The 21,998-nt window shown below is 38.7% G+C and overlaps 1 protein-coding gene across 2 annotated transcripts in view; it reads left to right on the forward strand.

The window, feature by feature from the left end:
- prex1 (phosphatidylinositol-3,4,5-trisphosphate-dependent Rac exchange factor 1) overlaps window positions 1-21,998 on the forward strand; it is a 209,860-nt gene that overhangs the window by 63,101 nt on the left and 124,761 nt on the right. For both annotated transcript variants that reach the window (XM_063041400.1, XM_063041401.1), the window contains exons 2-6: window positions 426-497; window positions 2,115-2,237; window positions 7,238-7,342; window positions 7,810-7,911; window positions 17,785-17,946. In XM_063041400.1, coding sequence (XP_062897470.1) covers window positions 426-497; window positions 2,115-2,237; window positions 7,238-7,342; window positions 7,810-7,911; window positions 17,785-17,946 — 564 coding nt within the window. The remainder of the gene's footprint in view (window positions 1-425; window positions 498-2,114; window positions 2,238-7,237; window positions 7,343-7,809; window positions 7,912-17,784; window positions 17,947-21,998) is intronic.

Here is a 21,998-nt window from a genome sequence, read left to right on the forward strand (position 1 = left end):
AGGTTGCTGGAAAACACTGCATGGTGGTTGGTGCTACTTCATACATTCTTTTTCCAATTTACAAGGGTCATGACTACTATCAATAGACTGAGTTTACATAATTTTTTGTATTGAATTGTATCAATAGAAGTTGCAATCAAACTATATAAACAGAATATAAATCAGTAAGCTCTTTAACTGATATCATCACCATCTGGGCAGGATTAAATTTGAAAGCTGTCACTGAAAACATTTTATCTTCAAAGCTTGCATTTCCTGTTTTTCCTTGAATGCTGATCCTTGGTGATAACAGATTCGGTGATTTTTAAAAAGTGTGAAGTGTGAGGTATTTTTGAAGTATTTTGTGACAGTTTTTTTAAATGTAAATTTCCATATTCTACACCTTGCACAAATATAATTAGTATTTTTTCCCCCCTTATGTTTAGTCATTCCTACATAGAAATCATCAGAATGATGGAGGGAAGTCAGAGAAACAGATCACTGATGAAGATCTCAAGGTAAGACTTCAATATGGATAAATTTTAGTATTAAATAATAATTGCCCTTTTGGACTCAGTCTGGAATAATTAACAAAAGTGCACATTTATTAGTTATTGAATAATATTACATTTCAAAGCTGAAATATAGTTAAAAGTATTCGGCCAATGGTTTTCACCTTTTTCCTTTGCGTCATTACACTTTCAAGTTGCCAATGAGAGCTGGAGGTCTGCTTGCATTTTAAAAAAAGACTGAGGCCAATGCTCGACCTGACCATCATCAATTTGGGATGAGTGAGTTTATCCCTTAGCAGTCGTGGGCTTGCTGTTTGCACGTATTAATGCTGGGCGTGTCATTCTGACCTTATTCAAAGCCTGGGCTGACCCTGGCACGTGGATGTTCTCTGAATAGTCAGCAAAGTCCTGAATTCTTGATAAACAAAAGGGTGAAAGTTTACCTGGTGTAGGCAGGGCTGCAGCATTAGAGTTACAAACAATTCTGCTGTGAGCTTATTCAGTGATAAAACAAGTCTGCATACAGATTGCAATACAGAAGGTCCCTGGGTCATGGAAGATCTGACTTGTGAAAATCTGACCACTCAATTCCACCAAACTCTGCTCTCGGGTATTGTCTTTGACCAGTGAACAATTCAGAGATCAGCTATAGAAAAAGCCAATGTTCGCGTGAAACTCTCCTTCAGATAAGTTAAAACCTTACCAAACCCAGCCACTTCTCATTAACATACACCCTTATTTTTAGTAAATTACAGATCCTTTTCACTTCCCTCCACACCCTCCACCCCCCACCCCCCAACCACCACTGCTGCACTTGAGTTGCACTCAAACATTTGTCACAGTTTTCTTGCTGGTTCAACTCCTGTCACCTATGCTGACTTTTCCCCAGTGTACCCTTTGTAAATCACTCCTTGAAAGCTGTCAAGGCTTTATATTATGATTGTGGGCAAAATTGCTCATTTTCAACTTAAATAAAATTCGGTCTCCAGGAATGGAACACTAAGGTAACTTTGTGACCCCCTGTATTTGGTGCATATTATGTCTTGCTTTTTTCTTGCTTCAGTGTTCAGTTAAAGGAATTATCAATTATTCTTCCAATGCCTATCTCTGTCTTTCCCTCTATGCTCTCTGTAGAGAGGTGTCAAATTTCCTGAGACATTTGCCAGAGTGGTTGGAAGTAATGATATTGATTACATGTAACGAATGTTGTCATGAGCTCCTCTTTAGTACAATATTAAATTTCCTATTGCAATGAAATGGGACAATAATGATAAGTTTATTTCTGGTTTATCCATAAAAATCAAGAGCATGTTTCCAATTAAAACAAGTGATCAAGATTTGGTTTGCTGATTTTTCTTCCAAAAAAAAAATCATATTTTGTGTCTTTTGGAGCAGACCTGAATTATGGTTGTAGCTGCTTCATCGCTCAGTGTGATGAGGGTTTCCCCAGCATATGCAGCAATTTCCAATGGTCATCTAATATAGGAAGTGGGATAGATTATTGTATACTGTGCTTTGATGCTTTTCTCACTGAAATAAACCCTCCTGAATGCTCCTGAGAGCAGATTGATAGCTTAACATGGAGATTTATATTCTGGATGTGGTCCTGCTGTTTTTTTTTAGGTTTTGTTTTCTAATATTGAAGAGATACTTGATGTCCACATGGTGTTCCTTGAAGCTCTTGAATGCTGTTTACAACCAGAACCACAACCTCAACATGAACTTGGAAATATCTTCCTTCAGTTTGTGAGTAGAGTTTGTCAGTGTTTTATTTTTTTCCTTTAATTTAATCGGTTCTATAGATGTGACAGCTCTTAACTTCTGTGCTTAGTTTAGAATTTGGGGATCTGCAAATGCTGCAAATGAAAGTTTTCTGCCATTTCAACGTAAATGTTTTTGTAACATCTTGAATATCCAAGATGTTACAGAACATCTACCAAGCATTCAAGATGCCTGAGACTGCAACCTTCAGCCTTTTCTGATCTTCTGCATTGGTGCTTCCATACTAGTTGGTGATGCAGCCACTTAGAATGAATTTTATGGTAATCTGTGGAAATTTGTGAGTCTTTGATGCCATACCAAATCTCCTCAAACTTCTAATGAATATAGCCATTGGTGTGCCTTCTTTTTTAATTGGAACAGTATGTTGGGACCAAGGTAGATCTTCAGAAACGTTAATACCCAAGAACTCGAAAGCTGCCCACCCTTTCTACTGCTAACCCTCGAAGATAATTGTGTGTTTTTACAATTTCCACTTCCTGAGTCCATAATCAATTCCTTGTACTTACTGACGTTGATTGCAAGGTTGTTGTTGCGACTCCATTTAACCAGCCGATCTGTCTCACAGAAGTATGCTTCCTCTGCACTTTCTGAGATTCTGCTGACAATAGTTATGTCATCGGCAAATTAAAAGATGATTTTTGAGCTGTGCTTAGCCATATAGTATTGAGTGTAGAGAGAGTAGATCCTAGCCAGCCTCCAGTAACCGTACCAAACCATGATACTTAGTCAACATTCACATTATTAGTTTGAACCAGGACTTCAGTAACTAATTTTGTGAGATTATGCCTTCCCTAAAGAGGAAATGAATTAAAACAGCCCATTCAAGTGACTGTTAATGATCCCATAGATGTGTTCAACTAATACTTGTTCTCCATTAACTCATCTAATATGTAACTTTTTTTTGGAAGCTAGTTTGTGCATTTTCCATTTGTGACTTGAACTGCAAATTACTTTATTATATTTTGGTTTTACAAAAGCCTAACCTGCAGCCTACGAGTTGCTTCTGAAATGCTGTCACTTTTGTTGAGTCAGTTGCACAAAGCAATGAGCTAAGTGTTGGTGGTTCGTCCACAGCTGGGATAAATAATAAGAAAACTGCTTTTCATATTGACTTTGGGGATCATTCTGAAGTCACCTGAAAAGCCGCATCTTGCCTGTAACAAGTTATCTCAAAGATCGAGCCTCCAGCAGTGGATCTTTTCCTACCAAATGGATTGAAATTTTGGCATATTTGTGCTCTAATCTCCGGAGTGGGGCAAGTACCTGTAGTCTTCTTGACACAGAGACTATAAACCAATGGTGATTTCCCAGAAACGCTTAATTTCATCATGCTTTGCTGGGATCAATTGAGATAGTTATCAGTCATTTGGTAATTGGGTGAAATATTGTTTGGGTGAAATATTGTTTTGAAGAGTAATGAAAGTAAATGCTTGAGTGAGAAAGAGGTTGGAAAACTAAATTATATTTGTCATTTATCCCTGATGTGAAATGTATTAGTAGTCTATCTGATAACATCTTTCAGACATTCCAAGTTATCTAACCAAAGTATTATTTTAACTAAACACATGGAAGCGCATAGTGACATTATTCTGCAGTTTACATTGAAAATGTTTGTTGAGGAGTCAGACGCTTACACTTGATGTTAGATGTTCCAGATTGGGAAAACTAGAGTGCGACAAGACCAAAACCGTTGTGTCCAAGCACCACAGAGAGTTTATCAGGAAACACAGACCCCCACCTTTTGTCTTCTCTGAATAAGCTGTTCGGTCCTCTGACCTGATCGCCAAATCTAGCATGTTCGAAGTGAGCCATATCTCCGTGAAACACGGAACACAGCAATTCCTCATTTCCCTCCGATACAGCAATATACCCCTTGAGTCCTCAGTCTTGTTCTCCATGACTGTACATTTGCTAACAGAATGCTGGGTAGAGGAACTTTCAATGCTTGGTGTTTCAGCCTGGCTTGGACTTCTCCCCTCCTCCCTCTCTTTCAGTTATAGTGAAATACTTCGCCCACTTAAAAGATGCTGTTCCTTCATGCTTGAGAGTTAAGTCGACTGAGTCCTTCAGAAGATTGTGAAACCACTAGTTCATTAAGATGGTTCCCAAGTAGGTTGCTTAAAGGGAAATTACAGGCTCTGGATTGCAATGAGTAATTCAGTAGAGGAATATTTAGAAGTTTTGTAAGCAACCCACAACACATCACCGTGGTTAACTGTGGTCATCTTGCCGAGGTTATCCAGGTTATCCCCCCTGCCTTTCGTGAATAAAGGAACCACATTTATGGTTTACCATTTTTGTAGCACCTCACTTGTGGCCAGTTTAGATTTAAATACCTATCGAAATTATCTCCAGCAATTTTCTCCCCTGCCTTTTAGAGCAGGCGAGGATAAATATCATTCAGCACTGAGATTTTATTTACTTTTATTGCTGCTAAGATATCTAATAATTTTTAGCCTTAATATGAATGAAACAATTTAGACATCATTATTGTTAAGTTGATTACTGGTGGGTCCATCCACTTGTTTTTGCACATGTACTAATACGTTTATAGATAATTTGCAAGTAGGCTTAGATATCCCCGAGGAAAGGAGTAGCAATCAAATACTTTTTAAATGAAGCTCAACTAAGAATGTGAGGAACAAACTTTGCATTTTTTTTTTGCACTAGTTGTTTGTATTAATGCTTAGTTCCCAACCTTGCCCCCATTTTAAACTGCTTGAAAGATTGTTTATCTTCAATGTACTTCAGGTTTTGACAATTTCTGAGGAAGATTTTTGACTTGCTTGCCATTGATAAATAATTAATCAACCCCCCCCTCCCCCCATTCCAGTGGAAGGTAAAAATATTTCTTGTAATAGTGTTTATAATGCAGAATTGAATTGGTAGAAATGTTTGTTTATTCTCATACAAATTAAGTTAAAATTAATTCTGGATAAGAACTGACACCTATTTTTTTCCCTGTGTTCAATACCTTTTCTCATGTAGATATAAATTCATTTCAGTGGCCTTACCAAATATAATTGATGATAGCAATTGATTTGCCATTGAGAAACTTATAGGATTTAATAGAGAAGTTGAAAAGTGAAATTTATTTAAAAATTGTGATGTTAAGGTCGGCTCTGATCCATTCACACGGTAGTTTTTCATTAAATCATATTTTCCTTGGCCAGGGAGTCAAGGATTTAGCTTTGTGATTTTTGAAAGCACTGAAATACGAGTAATACTGGTACTTCAAAAGCTATGGTCGCTCCATAGGCGAAGATAATTACTTTGCCTCCAAGAAAGAGTTGGCTAATTGAGCCAATTGTAAATTGAACAAGGTTTTAAAATTACTTTATTGCACACAAGGCTTTTTTTTCTTTTTCACTAACTTTGATCATATTTGCTTACTTAATATTTTCTTTGGAGGGAAAATACATTCAATGAGTTCAAGTGTTTGTTGAAATTATGAAACTGATTTTTAACTAATACAAATTCTCAATACTAATTCACAGGTAGACATGTACTTTGAGGTTATGCTTATAAGTATGCAATTTATGTTATCTTGAATTCAGTACTGACAAAACATTTGTGTAACTTGGGCTACAGTTCCACATTAAATCTTGATTGCACAGATTTATTCTTATTGTTGCACTTTGAATCTCCTACAGAAAACCTAATAGATTTTTACTCCATAACTGTGTCATGTAAAGACAATCCAGGGGCTCAGCACCCACTAAGCCCACTATTTTGTATGAAAAATAGGAGTCAAATTTGATCCACATTTTCTGGGTGCACCCAAGTAATTAATAGAAACACAGAAAACCTACAGCACAATACAGGCCCTTCAGCCCACAAAACTGTGCCAAACATGTCCTTACCTGAGAAATTACCCAGGGTTACCCATAGCGCTCTATTTTTCTGAGCTCCATGTACCTGTCCAGGAGTCTCTTAAAAGACCCTATTGTATCCGCCTCCACCACCGTCACCGGCAGCCCATTCCACGCACTCACCACTCTCTGCATAAAAAAAACTTACCCCGACATCTCCTCTGTATCTACTTCCAAGCACATTAAAACTGTGCCCTCTTGTGCTAGCCATTCCAGCCCTGGGAAGAAGCCTCTGACTATCCACACAATCAATGCCTCTCATCATCTTATATACCTCTATCAGGTCACCTTTCATCCTCCGTCACTCCAAGGAGAAAAGGCTGAGTTCACTCAACCTATTCTCATAAGGCATGCTCCCCAATTCAGGCAACATCCTTGTAAATCTCCTCTGCACCCTTTCTATGGTTTCCACATCCTTCCTGTAGTGTGGTGACCAGAATTGACCAGGGTCCTATATAGCTGCAACATTACCTCTTGACTCCTAAGCTGAATCCCACGATTGATGAAAGCCAATGCACCGTATGCCTTCTTAACCACAGAGTCAATCTGTGTAGCAGCTTTGAGTGTCCTATGGACTTGGACCCCAAGATCCCTCTGATCCTCCAAGCTGCCAAGAGTCTTACCATTAATGCTATATTCTGCCATTATATTTGACCTACCAGAATGAACCACCTCACACTTATCTGGGTTAAACTCCATCTGCCACTTCTCAGCCCAGTTTTGCATCCTATCGATGTCCCACTAATAGGAGAATACTTTTTAGGCTCCAGAACAGAGCGGCAATACAAGCAAAAATAATCCTTTCATTTAAAAAAAAATTCAGTGTGAGAAGCTTAAAATAGAATTCAAAGAGTATGGATAAAAAGTCAATGTATATTTTGTCAGTTGCTAAATAAGGATTGAACTTAAAGATATTGCTATTTCACTAAAATGCTTGATCAATGGTCTCACTAACTGTCCATTGTCTTTACTTGTTAAGTAATTGTTTCCATATATTTCGCCATATGTTTGTCTTCCACCAAATCTACTTCAACCAAAGCTAACCTTAACATAATGCAGTATTTATGTATGTTTACTATCTTTGTGTTGTAGAAAGATCGATTTTGCGTCTATCAGGAATATTGTAGCAACCATGAAAAGGCTTTGAGACTTCTAATGGAATTGAACAAAATACCTGAAGTGCGGGCTATGATTCTGGTAAGCATGTATGGTCACACTAGAATTAAGCTGTGTGTGTTTGTTGAAAAATATTTGCAATGTGTGGTCAAGTAGACTGGTTTTGATTCTATTGCCTCTCCTGTAGACCTCATTAAGCTGATAAATTAGCAAGTAAAATTGAAATTACTACCTTTACTGCAGATTTTTGAAAGCTTGGTTAAAGGCATCATTTAAAAAAAAAATATTTTATGTACTTCTTCAATTGTATGTCCAAGGCCAGTATTTGATTAGTAATAACTTCAAATAATATCACCTTTATGAAGCAAATAAAGATTTTCTATAACCAAGAGATTTACTTCCCTCCTTTAAGTGAGTTTGATTTAGATGCTTGTAAATGAAGATGGTGTAATCAACACAAGTTAATTGAGATCTTTTCTATAGTCTTGTCTCTTTAAGATACTATTTATAGAAAATGTATTAGTCCTAACAATTTTTCTTTGTTTTAGAATTGCATGGTATTGGGAGGAATGAAAACTACTGATATTCCACTGGAAGGCTATTTACTCACTCCAATACAGAGAATCTGTAAATATCCTCTACTGCTGAAGGTACAAAAGCTATGGAATCCAACAAAATTAGTGAACTCTTCATTACCTGCATGTTTGTCCACAATGGTGGTTAAGATGTAAAGTCAGAGCTGCTTTATCTGCTGTTTATTCTGGCTGGTGGAATAATACAAGAAAATAGAGCTAAATTGAATAATATTATATAATAATTATTATTCAGAGGCTTATCTTTTTTTTAGACTGTCAGTCATTTGGATGAAAATGATCTTTTTTTTACTATGTTGATTCTGTTGGTTCATCAGAATGTGTGGTGTAAATGAACCCGTGTTTATCAAATTAGGCTGACTGTATCTTTTCTTTTCTTTATCTTTTGCTTTAAGCCAAAAACACCCAGAAGTAAAAAAAATACATTTATTGCTCGATCTTCTATAGCCTTGCTGGGGCATCAGAGCCAAGTATGGTGTTTGAGTTGAGCACACTTAGAAGGCAGTGGTAAAATTGGATTTGGATGGCGAATGAGGTGAACCAAACAGTAGAAAATAAATGAAGTGAATAAGGAGTGGATTAAGTTTTCTCCTTTGATTTTATTGTGCTTTGTGGTGATTATTTTATGATCATATCTTCTTCCCCTGAGTAGGGGAATTTGAAAACTAGAGAATATAGATTTAAGGTGAGAGGGAGAGATTTAAAAGGGATCTGAGGAACTAAACATTTACACAGAATGGTGGGTATATGGAAGGAACTGCAGAGAAAAATGTAGAAGCTGGTACAATTACAGTGTTTGGTGACATAGCTAGACAGAGTAGTGAAGAAGGTCTTGGGTATGCTTGACTTTATCTGTCAGGATATTGAGTACAGGGGTAGATCAGCATGTTACAACTGTACTAGGTAAGGCCACTTTTAAATGTGAGAGGGAAGAGATTTAAACTGGACCGGAGAGGCAGTATTTTCATTCAGAGGATGGTGCACATGTGGGGCACACCGTCAACATTCATAGGCAGGGACAATTAAGACTTTCAAAAGACATTTGGGTAGGCACATGGGGAAAATTTAGTGGGCTAGGAGACTAATTCAGTTAGCAACATGGACAAGTTTTGCCAAAAGGCTTGTTTCTAAGATTCAGACTTTTTTCCTTTGCCTCATTTTGCAGTTGGTGGATTACCAGAACAAATGTGTGATGAGCTGAGGATTTTTTTAAAAATACAGTTTCAGTATGACCTCTTCTGATTTGGCAATAAAATGTGGCACTTCAATTTAATCTTATTAGATGTATATTTCCATTAATAGATAAGGTATTCGCAAGTAATGTCCAGAAAGCATTTTCAATATTTTTTCTGCAGTTTCTCTTGGACAAGAATACATGGTAGATGGTTAGATAAAATTAATCTGGCACAACTGAATTTCACAGTTCCTGTGGATTATAAGCAACTTTTAAAGCAGGGTTCTTATTTGACTTTCTGCACAATGGTGAGCATTTATACTTGGCCTGTACTTTGGCCATGATTTACCATTGTTGATGGAATCTGTTATCCATGGTTGCTTGCATTTTACTTTCCAGGTAACTTGCAACCGTACAGAACTTAAAGTTAAAGACAAATTTCACTTCTCAGAGAGATTGAGAAAGTCTGTTTTATAAATTAGTGCATTTTTTCACCAGGAAACAACTTTTTCTTTGTTACCAAAAATGTACATTTCCTGTAGCAATTAAATTAAATGGAGATACTTCATGTCATAATGAGGAGGGGGAAATGGAAAGGATCGTATGATAATAGTCTGATACAATACTGACAATATTTTGCCTCTTCCCTCAAGAGGATTATTATATGGATGGATGCATATCTGGTCCATAGCTAACAATTGGTGCAGGTGCAGTTAAAGTAACAATAGAGCCTTGCTCCAAGAAATTAGAATTATATGTTTCCATTATATTACAGTGTTTGAAAGTTACCTTGTCGTGTGCTACATTTTACTAGAAAATTTCTGTTGACATTGAAAATGTTCTTTTGCTTGAATTGAGAATCATGCCATAAAAAGAAAACAAAAATTGAAAAATTTGATCTCATCTCCCCTCTTGGCCTTACAGAGGCAGCTTATTCACTTCCCTGCATGTTCATGAAATGTTAAATACTTAATGAGGCATTTATTTATAACCTTCACCTTCAATGTGATGCTCTTGGAAGGTCAAATTGTTTTGTGAGGCTCTCAATGATATGTAGACAACTTTATGCTATGCACCAAGCATTTCTGTAATTCATTGTTAATGCTGCCTGTGCATTTTTGTTTCATTATTAAGTGCAAAAATCATGTTTCAAATGGGAATTCTAATTCACCAAATAGCAACCATCTGTTTATTTTGATGAGGTTATCAGCTTTCTATGGTATTTCTTCATGCAGAAGCATTTGGGGATTAAGTCCAAATTAAGCTTGGTTTCATTCAACCGAAGTATACAAAGTGCTACCGTCCAGGAAGTGGATATGTCTTCAGAAAGTAGCTTGCTTTTAGTAGCTGTTTTGATTTTCTCCTCCTCGATTGGATGAATAACCAGTGTCAGTCTTGATAACAATGCCCTACCAATGCAGAATAATGTTACAGTGCATAGAGAAGTACATGCAGGAAAAGGCTCTTTGGTCCACAATATTTCCTAAGCCCATCACCCCTACTGGGGCATAGAGCACTAGCAGCAGCTCACTAGATCCTTCTTCTCTCAGTGATGAGGTCTTTGGAGCATCTGTTAGCACTGCATTTTTCTAGCTCTGGGTTTTTACAGGATGGTGTTGCTAGCCCCATGTCCATCCCTCCTCCTCTTGCAGCCTGGCTTGGGACCATCCATGGTGAAGTTCGTCAACGTTTATGTCAACCATGATGACAATCTAACCTAATGCCCAAAGTTTTGTGTTTGCTTTGGTGTTTCATAATCGTTGTTATTTATCTTCTGCTTCCCTCTTGAAAGTGTGTCCCTGACACCTACCAAGTTCGATGAGTGTTTAATAAAAAAACAAAAAGATGTACATCTTCTTATAAACTTGTGTCCTCAACTAAAACCCTCTTATAGTTGACATTTGTATCCTGAGAAAAGAAGACTCTGACCAGGTATACTACCTGTGTCATAATTTTACATTCTTCTGTCATGTTTTCAAGCTCCACTTTAGGGAAAGCTATCCATGTCTGTCTAAAGATTAGATTTGTCACACGTGCATTGAAACATACATGAAATGCGTCATTTGCATCAAATCAAATCAGCGAGAAATGTGCTGGGCAGCCCACAAGTGACGCCACGCTTCTGGCACCAAGATAAAGTGCCCACAACTTATTAACTCTAACTGTACATGTTTTGGAATGTGGGAGAAAACAGAAGCAGCCAGAGGAAACCCATGCTCTCGTTTGGAGAAAGTTCAAACTCCTGACCGACAGCCGCAGGAACTGAACTCCAATCTCACAGCTGACACTGCTGCTAACTACGCTGCTGCCATGTTGCCATCAACTCTCCTTATGGTTACTGCTCTCTATTCTAGGCAACAAATGACAAATCTCTTCGGCGTTCTTTGCAAAGTTTCTACATCCTCCTTGTAATGCAGACTTACTCCAAATGTAGCCAAACAAAAGTTTTTGTGTATATATACAACTGCAGCATGACTTCCTAATTTTGATATTCAGAGCTCTGACCAATGAAGTATATCGTACTTATTAACAAACATTGAAGAATGAAATAACATTTGAAGATATTTGTTCAAAGTGTTTGATGCGTGATAGTTGTGGCACGGTTTGAGTACTATCACCTCTTATAAAGTTAAATCAAATGAGATGATAACAGGACTTCATTTCCTGATGGGCTCAATGCCTTCTATGATCGCATTGACCGTTACAACATGGAGGACTCATCACAAACTACCACAATCCCTGATGATCCTGTGATTTCAGTCTCTGAGGCTGATGTACGAGCAACCTTCAGGGGGATGAACCCATGAAAAGCCTCCCGCCCAGACAGCTTACCTGGCCAAGTACTAAACACCTGTGCTGATCAGCTGGCTGGAGAGTTCATGGAGGTCTTTAACCTCTTGCTTTGGCAGTCTGAGGTACCCAATTGCTTAAACGGGCTTTAGTTATACCAGTGTCTAGGACAAACATGGTAATGTGCCTCAGTGACTGTCATCCAGCAGCACTTACATTCACAGTGAAGAAGTGTTTTGAGAGGTTGCTGATGAAGCATATCAACTCCAGACTGAGAAGTAACTTGGATCCACTCCAATTTGCTTACTGGAGCAACAGGTCCACAGCAGATGGCTCTACACTCAACCTTGGAACACCTAGACAGCAAAGAAAGGTCAAAATGTTCTCTATTAACTGCAGCTCAGCATTCAATGCCATCATCCCCTCAAAACTAGTCAATAAGCTTCAAGAACTTGGCCTCAATGCTTTCTTCTACAATGGGATCCTCGATTTCCTCACTTGCAGACTTGGGTCAGTTCAGATTGGCAAGAACGTCTCATCCATGGTCTCCATCAGCACAGGTGCACCCCAAAGCTGTGTGCTCTACTTGCTTTACACTTATGACTGTGGCTAAACATGACTCCAATGCCATATTCAAGTTTGCTGACAACACCACTGTCATAGGCCAAATTAAAGGAAAATCCTACAAAAAGTAATGGATATGGCCTAGTCCATCATGGATAAAGCCATCCCCGCCATTGAGCACATCTGCACCAAACGCTGTCGTAGGAAAGCAGCATCCATCATTGGGACCCCCACCATCCAGTACATGCTCTCTTCTCTCTCCTGCCATCAGGGAGAAGGTACAGGACTCGCACCACCAAGTTCAGGTGTAGTTATTGCCTATCAAGCATCATCAAACTCTTGAACCTAAAGGGATAACTTCACTCAGCTTCACTTTCCCCATTATTGAAATGTTTCCACAACTTATGGACTCATTTTCAAGGACACTTCATCTCTTGTTCTCAATACTTATTTATTTATTTTTCTTTTCATATTTGCAATTTGTTGTCATTTGTACACTGGTTGAATACCCAAGATGGTGCTGACTTTCATTGAGTCTATTATGGTTGTTGCTCTATTAAGGATTTATGAATATGCCCACAAGAAAATGAATCTCTGCGTTGTATATGGTGACATATATGTACTTTTTCTTTGAACTTTGTTACTATTGAAGAAGGTATATGAAATCAGCACCTACCTTATATTTATTGAAAAATCAGAATCAGGTTTATTATCACCAGTGTGTAACATGAAATTTGTTAACTTAGCAGCAGCAGTTCAATGCAATACACAATCTAGAAGAGAGAAAAAAATAATAAATAAAATATAATAAATCAATTACATATATTGAATAGATTTTTAATAAAGTGCAGAAACAGAAATACTGTATATTTAAAAAAAAGTGTGGTGGTGTTCAAAGCTTCAATGTCCATCTAGGAATTGGATGGCAAAGGGGAAGAAGGTGTTCCTGAATGGCTGAGTGTGTGCCTTCAGGCTTCTGTATCTGCAACCTGATGGTAACCATCAGAAAAGTGTATGCCATGGGTGCTGGAAGTCCTTAATAATGGATGCTGCCTTTCTGAGACACTGTTCCCTGAAGATATTCTGGGTACTTTGTAGGCTAGTGCCCAAGATGGAGCTGACTAAATTTACAACCTTCTGCAGCTTCTTTTGGTCCAGTGCAGTAGCCCCCTCCATACCAGACAGTGATGCAGCCTGACAGAATGCTCTCCAAGGTACAACTATAGAAGTTTTTGAGTGTATTTGTTGACATGCCAAATCTCTTCAAGCTCCTAATAAAGCATAACTGCTGTCTTGCCTTCTTTATAACTACATTGATATGTTAGGACCAGGTTAGATCCTCAGGGATCTTGACACCCAGGAACTTGAAGCTGCTCACTTTCTCCACTTCTGATCCTTCTGTAAGGATTGGTACATGCTCCTTTGTCTTACCCTTCCTGAAGTCCACAATCAGCTCTTTTGTCTTACTGATGTTGAGTGCCAGGTTGTTGCTGCGGCACCATTCCTCTAGTTGGCATATCTCACTCCTGTATGCCCTCTGGTTACCAACAATGTCAGCAAATTTGTAGATGGTATTTGACCTATGCCTTACCACACAGTCACGTGTACAGAGAGTAGAGCAGTGGGCCAAGCACACAGCCCTGAGGTGCCAGTGTTGATCGTCAGCGAGGAAGATATGTTATCACCAATCCGCACAGACTGTGGTCTTCCAGTTAGGAAGTCGAGGATCCAATTGCAGAACGAGGTACAGATGCCCAGGTTCTGCAACTTCTCAATCAGGATTGTGGAAACGATGGTATTAAATGCTGAGCTATAGTCGATGAACAACATTTTGACGTAGATGTTTGTGTTGTCTAGGTGGTCTAAAGCCGTGTGGAGAGCCATTGAGATTGCATCTGCCGTTGACCTATTGTGGTGATAGGCAAGTTGAAATGGGTCCAGCTCTTTGCTGAGGCAGGAGTTCAGTCTAGTCATAGCCAACCTCTCAAAGCATTTATAATTTACAGTTTATCTTTCAAACTTGTAGCATCTGTACTGGAATGTGATACTTGCATGCTACGCGAAGCCTGAAGCGGGTACAGTTATTTTGCATAAATTTGGATTGAGTTTCAATTTAGTCGCTACTGAGAATATGGTATTAATCCTTGTGGTTTGTTCTTCTGCCTTGTGCAGTACTGAAGCAGTGTTAACATAATGGAAATGAACCACGACTGCTTGAAAATAAAGTAATATTAATTATGTAATACTTTTAAGTTGCGAACATTTCATTTAGTAGGAACAATAAAACATAATTTTGTGCTAAACTTTGTCTCCATCATCAAACACCCAGACCCTGTTTGGGGTACTAATGCGGTCTTTGTTTGATTGAAATATCCAAAGAAAACTACTGATCAGTATTCATTTGAAGCATTTGGATTACTTGCCAGTTAGCTCTCATTTCTAATGGGTTAAGCAATATTTTACCCCCTTTGAAGTCTTTGTGCATTCAGTGCAACTTATTAAGAAAACTAAGGCAGAAATGTAATTCTCATAGTGTAACAAATCTCGTGCAGAAGCTTCATGGTATTATGCTTATAACTGTAGAAGTATCTATTGGTTCTGCAAACATTTTAAGTGTACAAATAAAGCAACTCTCTGGCTTTAATATTCTGTTTGAATTTAGTTGTTGCTGAGTTCCTTTAACTGCAGTTAAGCGGAATACCTTGAGTTTGATTTGGAACTGGGAAGAGGCACTCCGTTGATGATGATGACAGCATTCATTAGCTTCCCAAAATAAGATGTCCCAGGGCCAGCAATAGCTGGCTCTTTTTAATTACTTAGCCCTGGACTGCAGTGCCAGGTTTTGCTGAATGTTGTGTGATTAGTCTTTAGTAATTTTCACAGAAGAGAGAATGCTTTCATTTCACAGCTGGTGGCCATTAAAATCTACAGAGCTATTGTAAGCTCTACTGGACATAATTAATACTTTAATGTTCATAAACTAACACTTTACTGAAAAAAAATTAATTGCCAAAGCTGTTGAGTTGGTTCCAGTGTTGTTCTTTTTTGAAAGCTCTGCTTCCCCTTCCTCAAATACAGACACTTGCATCTGAACCATTGCCCCAGTTTTGCACCGAATGTTTCTGCTGATCTGTATTTACCTGTACTTTGAAAATTCTGAATTCAAGTTTATTGTCATTTAACTGTATGCATACATATATAATGTATATAACCATATAATGTATATAGAAATGAGATAACATTTCTCCGAAACAGGGTGTAAAGCATAGTAGTACACATAACACAGGATAACTTATGAACTGTCAGGATGAAATCTACAGATGAATCATGCATAAATGACAACCAAAAGTGCCTAAATTAAATATTGTAATGTACCAATTGGCTTAACAAGTGACACTTGGAATGCGATGTGGCAGGGAGTTCAGAAGCCTCATGGCCTAAGGGAAGAAACTGTTTCCCATCCGGACTTTTTTTTTATATATACATTGGAGTCTCCTGCCTGATAGTAGAAAGTCAAAAAGTATGCTGTATGAGTGGGTGGGATCCCAGCTCTAGGATGCAGGAACTTCAGACAGGCCAAGGGAAAGCTTTCAGTGTGAAACCATCATTCATGCACATCATTTTCTAACATGTAAATCTAGTCTCACTTGTCTCAAGGAGTAGTAATTAATATTGAGTGTGCATTCAATCCTCTGGTTGCTGTTTCAGGAATGCAAATGGTTGAGTTTTACCCTGTTCAATTGAACAAATAGGTGGCAAATAAATTCAAGAATATAAATACTGGAGAGCTGTTTGATTTGTACACAAAATTTATGAAATTCCCTAGAGGGTATCTATTCCGAGATGATCTCTGCCCACTTTATTGATTTGTGTTTTGTTATTGTTGATGTGTATACTCCAGTTTGGAAAAACGTTTCTGTACATTGCTACAATGCATTCCACAAGGAGTATCACAGTGGAAAATGCAAATTCCTGCCCATGTCCCCCAACCCATGATCTAAATCTGGAATTCATTTTGAGATTACCAAATTAGGATTATCTGTCTGACTGCCTGAAAATGTCATCCATTCACATCTCAAGAGACCCTGGAGATGATTGTTCTGTCCAATATGAGGGCACATTGGGAACTTTGCATTGCCTCTTTCAAGCATGGCTTGCTTTTTCTAGAAAGATCCTGAAGTTATTCTCTGTTAGTTGTTTTGAATTTGGAAATTTAAGAATTTTGAGGCTGGGGTCAGAATGTCAACTCTAAATTTAATACCAAAGAGAAACAAAACTTGAATGAAAAATAAACTTGTAAAGCAGAGGCAGAACAAAAAGGACCAACTGCAATTGTGACATGATCAGTGGGCAACACCTAATTACAACAAATGGAAGCTAATAACTGGAAGAGTAAGGTGTTTAGCTAAATGGCAGAAAGGTGATGTATGTTGGTGAGAAATGAACATTTGAAGTCCAGACAAGAGGGGTCTAACCAATCACAATCATATTGAATGAAGGAGGCTCAAAGATCCAGGTGGTCCATTTGCCTTCTGATTTTTCTTGTGTGTTCTTGACCATCTGTAAAATCTTGTCCTTATTTGTGGTCACAATATCATGAGAAGGATATCAAGCTTTATATTAAAAGAAAAGAAGTAGAAATGCCAAGTGAAGCTTCTAAATGGCAACAGTGTAAAACTGAAGGACCCTATGTTTGACTTCGGAGAAGAAACAGCTGGTCTAAACATTGAGTGTTCTTGGAATATTGAAAAGTGAGCCCTGAAAATTGTTTCAAATTCCAAAGACACTCAAACTCTAACTTGTTTATGCAAACTACTTCCTGCAAAATGTGAGGGGGAAACAGAAGGAGGAGGTACAAAATGTTAATGACACTTACATTGTTGCAAGTATATGTTGCTTTAGGACTGAACAATTAACTGCACGATTTTATATATGATTCTGCATTCTTCATCAAGACAATCTACAGGGAATCTCGTAGTACAAATAGATGTAGCAATCCAGATTGTGAGGTTGTCTTGATGAGGGACTTCTGTGTTGATGCCCGGATGACTCCTCTTCAGACTAGTTCTTACTCTGTATTCTTTCTAAATTGTAAATTTTGATATAATGTTCTTTGATCTTGGTGACTGTAAGCACATGGAAATGAGCTAAAATATATATTTCTTAACAAACAGACCTCAAGTTGACCTGATTGGGAGGGAAAGAAATAGAAAATTATTGGAACCTGTGAGAAATGTGGCTGTTGATGAAAATTGTGAAAATTGTTAATGAAATTGACTTTTGTCTTTTAATCCAAGAATGATCTATCAAAATGTATCTTTCTCCAAAGCAATTGTCAATATTTTTAAGGTGATGGTTGGGAATCTTGGTCTATGATTGAAGTGTGATTTATATTTTTCTAGGAGCTGTTGAAAAGGACTCCCAAAAAACATGGCGATAGCACAGCAGTGGCGGAGGCCTTGCAGGCAATGAAGACCGTGTGTACAAATATTAACGAAACAAAGAGGCAGATGGAGAAGCTTGAAGCTTTGGAGCACTTGCAGTCATCAATTGAAGGATGGGAGGTATGATCTGGAAGGCCGAGGAAATAACAGTACTTTTTTAATGGATTTCAGGCCACTTTCCAAGTTGTCCTTATGTGCAGAATGAAATGTCTAATTCTTGGAATTGTAAAGACATGTTCACATGTGTAGTAATTTGGAAAATTACTGGGTACCCCACTCGAAGGGCCAGATGGATGGACATATTCTGCGCTGTATCTCAATAAAATAAAAAAAAAATAAACAAATTGCTATGAGGAACCCAATGGGTTAGGTAGCATCTGTGGAAGTAAAGGCATGTTTGACATTTTAGTTTGAGATCCTGCATCAGGATCTGAAATGTTGACTCTCCCTTTGCCTCCACAGATGTTGCCTGCCACATTGAATTCAAAGATTCAAAGGTTATTTTATTATCGAACTATACAACTCTGAAATTCTTCTTCTCTGATTAGCCATGAAACCAAGAAAGAAAAGAACGGCTGCACGATTATCAACCCCCAAATACTACCTCCCCACTCAAAAACCGAACAAAAAGAGAACAGACACATCAATCCCCAAATCCCCCTCCCCGCACAAATGTAATGAGAAAGATCGGGCAAAAAAAAAACCACAGAATTGGGTAAAAAAAAATATAAGACTAAAAAATGTCTATAGTCCAAGTCCATATCTAAAACGCAGAAAATCTGGGTAACATTCTCTGGGCATAGAGGCAGGCTCTCCCCTGTCCGGTAGCAGAACGATCCCCAGCGATCAAAAGGCAGGCATCTTCTTCCTCATCTTCCGCAGTCACCTTGGTGTTTCAATCTTCCTCATTGCTGTAATCGGTGCACAATGGAAGCTTTATTTGGCGAATGGAGTGAAACATTGGCTCATGCCCCATGCCACAGCCTGCCCGCCATGAGATTTGCACTCACTGCCTTTGCCTTCTATAATCCTCTTGGAGACTGCAGAGCACTGAAACACACAAACGATATTCAAACTGCAAATCACAGGCTCCAACAGCTCCAGAATCTTATCCAAGATGAAAAATAAACATAAAAAACATAAAAGAAGTGAAATGTATGGTTTCATGATCTATCCTGAGATAGCAACTGAAGGAGCATTGTACGTAGGTGCCATCTTAACTGGAAGTTGGCCCTTGAGCAGTTTTCATTTATGCTGTAGATTAGAGCATCTGCAGTCTTTTAAGTCTCCGTAGGGTTCATGTCAACTCCCAAAGAGCAATACCATTAGTTCCACACCTCTGTCTAACTAGACACCATCCACTATCCCCGGCCACTGTCTTGCTAATTCAAATGATCTTTGGAAACAAATAATTTGCAGCACATTGATTTTGCATTATAGATTAAGATGTATGAATTTGGCTATATTTTACTGTCAATTTAGTAATCAATTCAGTTATTCTGTATCATCCTGAGATGCAGCTCTGTCATAGGCTAATGTGGTATTAATATTCAATCTTAAAATAGCAAGGTGCAAGGTGAGTGCACTTGTACTTCTTTGCTGAAGTTATTTCTGAAAAGCTATTAATGCTTCTTTTTATGGCCTGTTGTTAACAAAAAATGAAATCCTTTGTTTCAGTTTATTCCTTTACTTGGAAGCATCTGGGGAGATGATGTAATTGTCTGCCAGGAGGAAGTATCTCCTGGCTTGAATAAATATGCTGCTGAATATTTTAAGGCTGACCAGATTCACGTAGTCATGCATTGAAATGTATCTAAACAGGGAGCTTATTTCTCAAGAAGAATGATAAATAAGCAAATGGAGAAGTGATGATGTATTAATCAAGATTACATTGACACATGTGGTGTGTTTATCATAAAAACACTTCAGAGTCCCGTGTGCATTGTCATCACTGCGAAGCATTTGGTATTGAAGAGGTACTAAGAGAGGGGTTTCAGGTAGTATTTTAAAGATGGAGAGCAAGTTGGAGAAGCGGTGTTTGTAAGACAGGGCAATAAGCTTCGGTGTCAGGAGCACCTGTAATTTGCTTGTCGTGGAGTGGCATAGACCAGAAGCAGGCCATTTGACTCATCAGCTGAACTGTCCTTCAAGTTAGAAACATAGAAAATAGGTGCAGGAGTAGGCCATCCGGCCCTTCGAGCCTGCACAGCCATTCAGTATGATCATGGCTGATCATCCAACTCAGAACCCTGTACCTGCCTTCTCTCCATACCCCCTGATCCCTTTAGCCACAAGGGCCATATCTAACTCCCTCTTAAATATAGCCAATGAACTGGCCTCAACTGTTTCCTGTGGCAGAGAATTCCACACATTCACCACTCTCTGTGTAAAGAAGGTTTTCCCTAATCTCGGTCCTAAAAGGCTTCCCCTTTATCCTCAAACTGTGACCCCTCGTTCTGGACTTCCCCAACATCGGGAACAATCTTCCTGCATCTAGCCTGTCTAACCCCTTTAGGATTTTATACGTTTCAATAAGATCCCCCCTCAATCTTCTAAATTCCAACAAGTATAAGCCTAGTTGATCCAGTCCTTCATATGAAAGTCCTGCCATCCCAGGAATCAATCTGGTGAACCTTCTTTGTACTCCCTCTATGGCAAGAATGTCTTTCCTCAGATTAGGGGACCAAAACTACATGCAATACTCCAGGTGTGGTCTCACCAAGGCCTTGTACAACTGCAGTAGTACCACCCTGCTCTTGTACTCGAATCCTCTTGCTATGAATGCCAGCATACCATTCGCCTTTTTCAACGCCTGCTGTACCTGCATGCCCACTTTCAATGACTGGTGTATAATGACACCCAGGTCTCGTTGCACCTCCCCTTTTCCTAATCGGCCACCATTCAGATAATAATCTGTTTTCCTGTTCTTGCCACCAAAGTGGATAACCTCACATTTATCCACATTAAATTGCATCTGCCATGAATTTGCCCACTCACCTAACCTATCCATTCACCCTGCATCCTCTTAGCATCCTCCTCACAGCTAACACTGCCACCCAGCTTCGTGTCGTCCGCAAACTTGGAGATGCTGCATTTCATTCCCTCATCTAAGTCATTAATATATATTGTAAACAGCTAGGGTCCCAGCACTGAGCCTTGCGGTACCCCACTATTCACTGCCTGCCATTCTGAAAAGGTCCAGTTTATTCCCACTCTTTGCTTCCTGTCTGCCAACCAATTCTCTATCCACATCAATACCTTGCCCCCAATACCGTGTGCTTTAAGTTTGCACACTAATCTCCTGTGTGGGACCTTGTCAAAAGCCTTTTGAAAATCCAAATATACCACATCCACTGGTTCTCCCCTATCCACTCTACTAGTTACATCTTCAAAAAATTCTTTGAGATTCGTCAGACATGATTTTCCTTTCACAAATCCATGCTGACTTTGTCCGATGATTTCGCTTTCCAAATGTGCTGTTATCACATCTTTGATAACTGACTCGAGCATTTTCCCCCACCACCGATGTCAGGTTTACTGGTCTATAATTCCCCGGTTTCTCTCTCCCTCCTTTTTTAAAAAGCAGGGTTATACTAGCCACCCTCCAATCCTCAGGAACTAGTCCATAATCTAAAGAGTTTTGAAAAATTATCACTAATGCATCCACTATTTCTTGGGCTACTTCCTTAAGCACTCTGGGATGCAGACCATCTGGCCCTGGGGACTTATCTGCCTTTAATCCCTTCAATTTACCTAACACCACTTCCCTACTAACATGTATTTCCCTCAGTTCCTCCATCTCGTTAGACCCTCTGTCCCCTGCTATTTCCGGAAGATTATTTATGTCCTCTTTAGTGAAGACAGAACCAAAGTAATTATTCAAATGGTCTGCCATGTCCTTGCTCACCATAATCAATTCACCTGTTTCTGTCTGTAGGGGACCTACATTTGTCTTAACTAATTTTTTTCTTTTCACATATCTGTAAAAGCTTTTACAGTCAGTTTTTATGTTCCCTGCCAGTTTTCTGTCATAATCTTTTTCCCTTTCCTAATTAAGCCCTTTGTCCTCCTCTGCTGGACTCTGAATTTCTCCCAGTCCTCAGGTGAGCTGCTTTTTCTGGCTAATTTATATGCTTCTTCTTTATAATCGATACTGTCCCTAATTTCCCTTG

This window comes from Mobula hypostoma, chromosome 2 (genome assembly GCF_963921235.1).
Source record: "Mobula hypostoma chromosome 2, sMobHyp1.1, whole genome shotgun sequence".
Taxonomy (NCBI): domain Eukaryota; kingdom Metazoa; phylum Chordata; class Chondrichthyes; order Myliobatiformes; family Myliobatidae; genus Mobula; species Mobula hypostoma.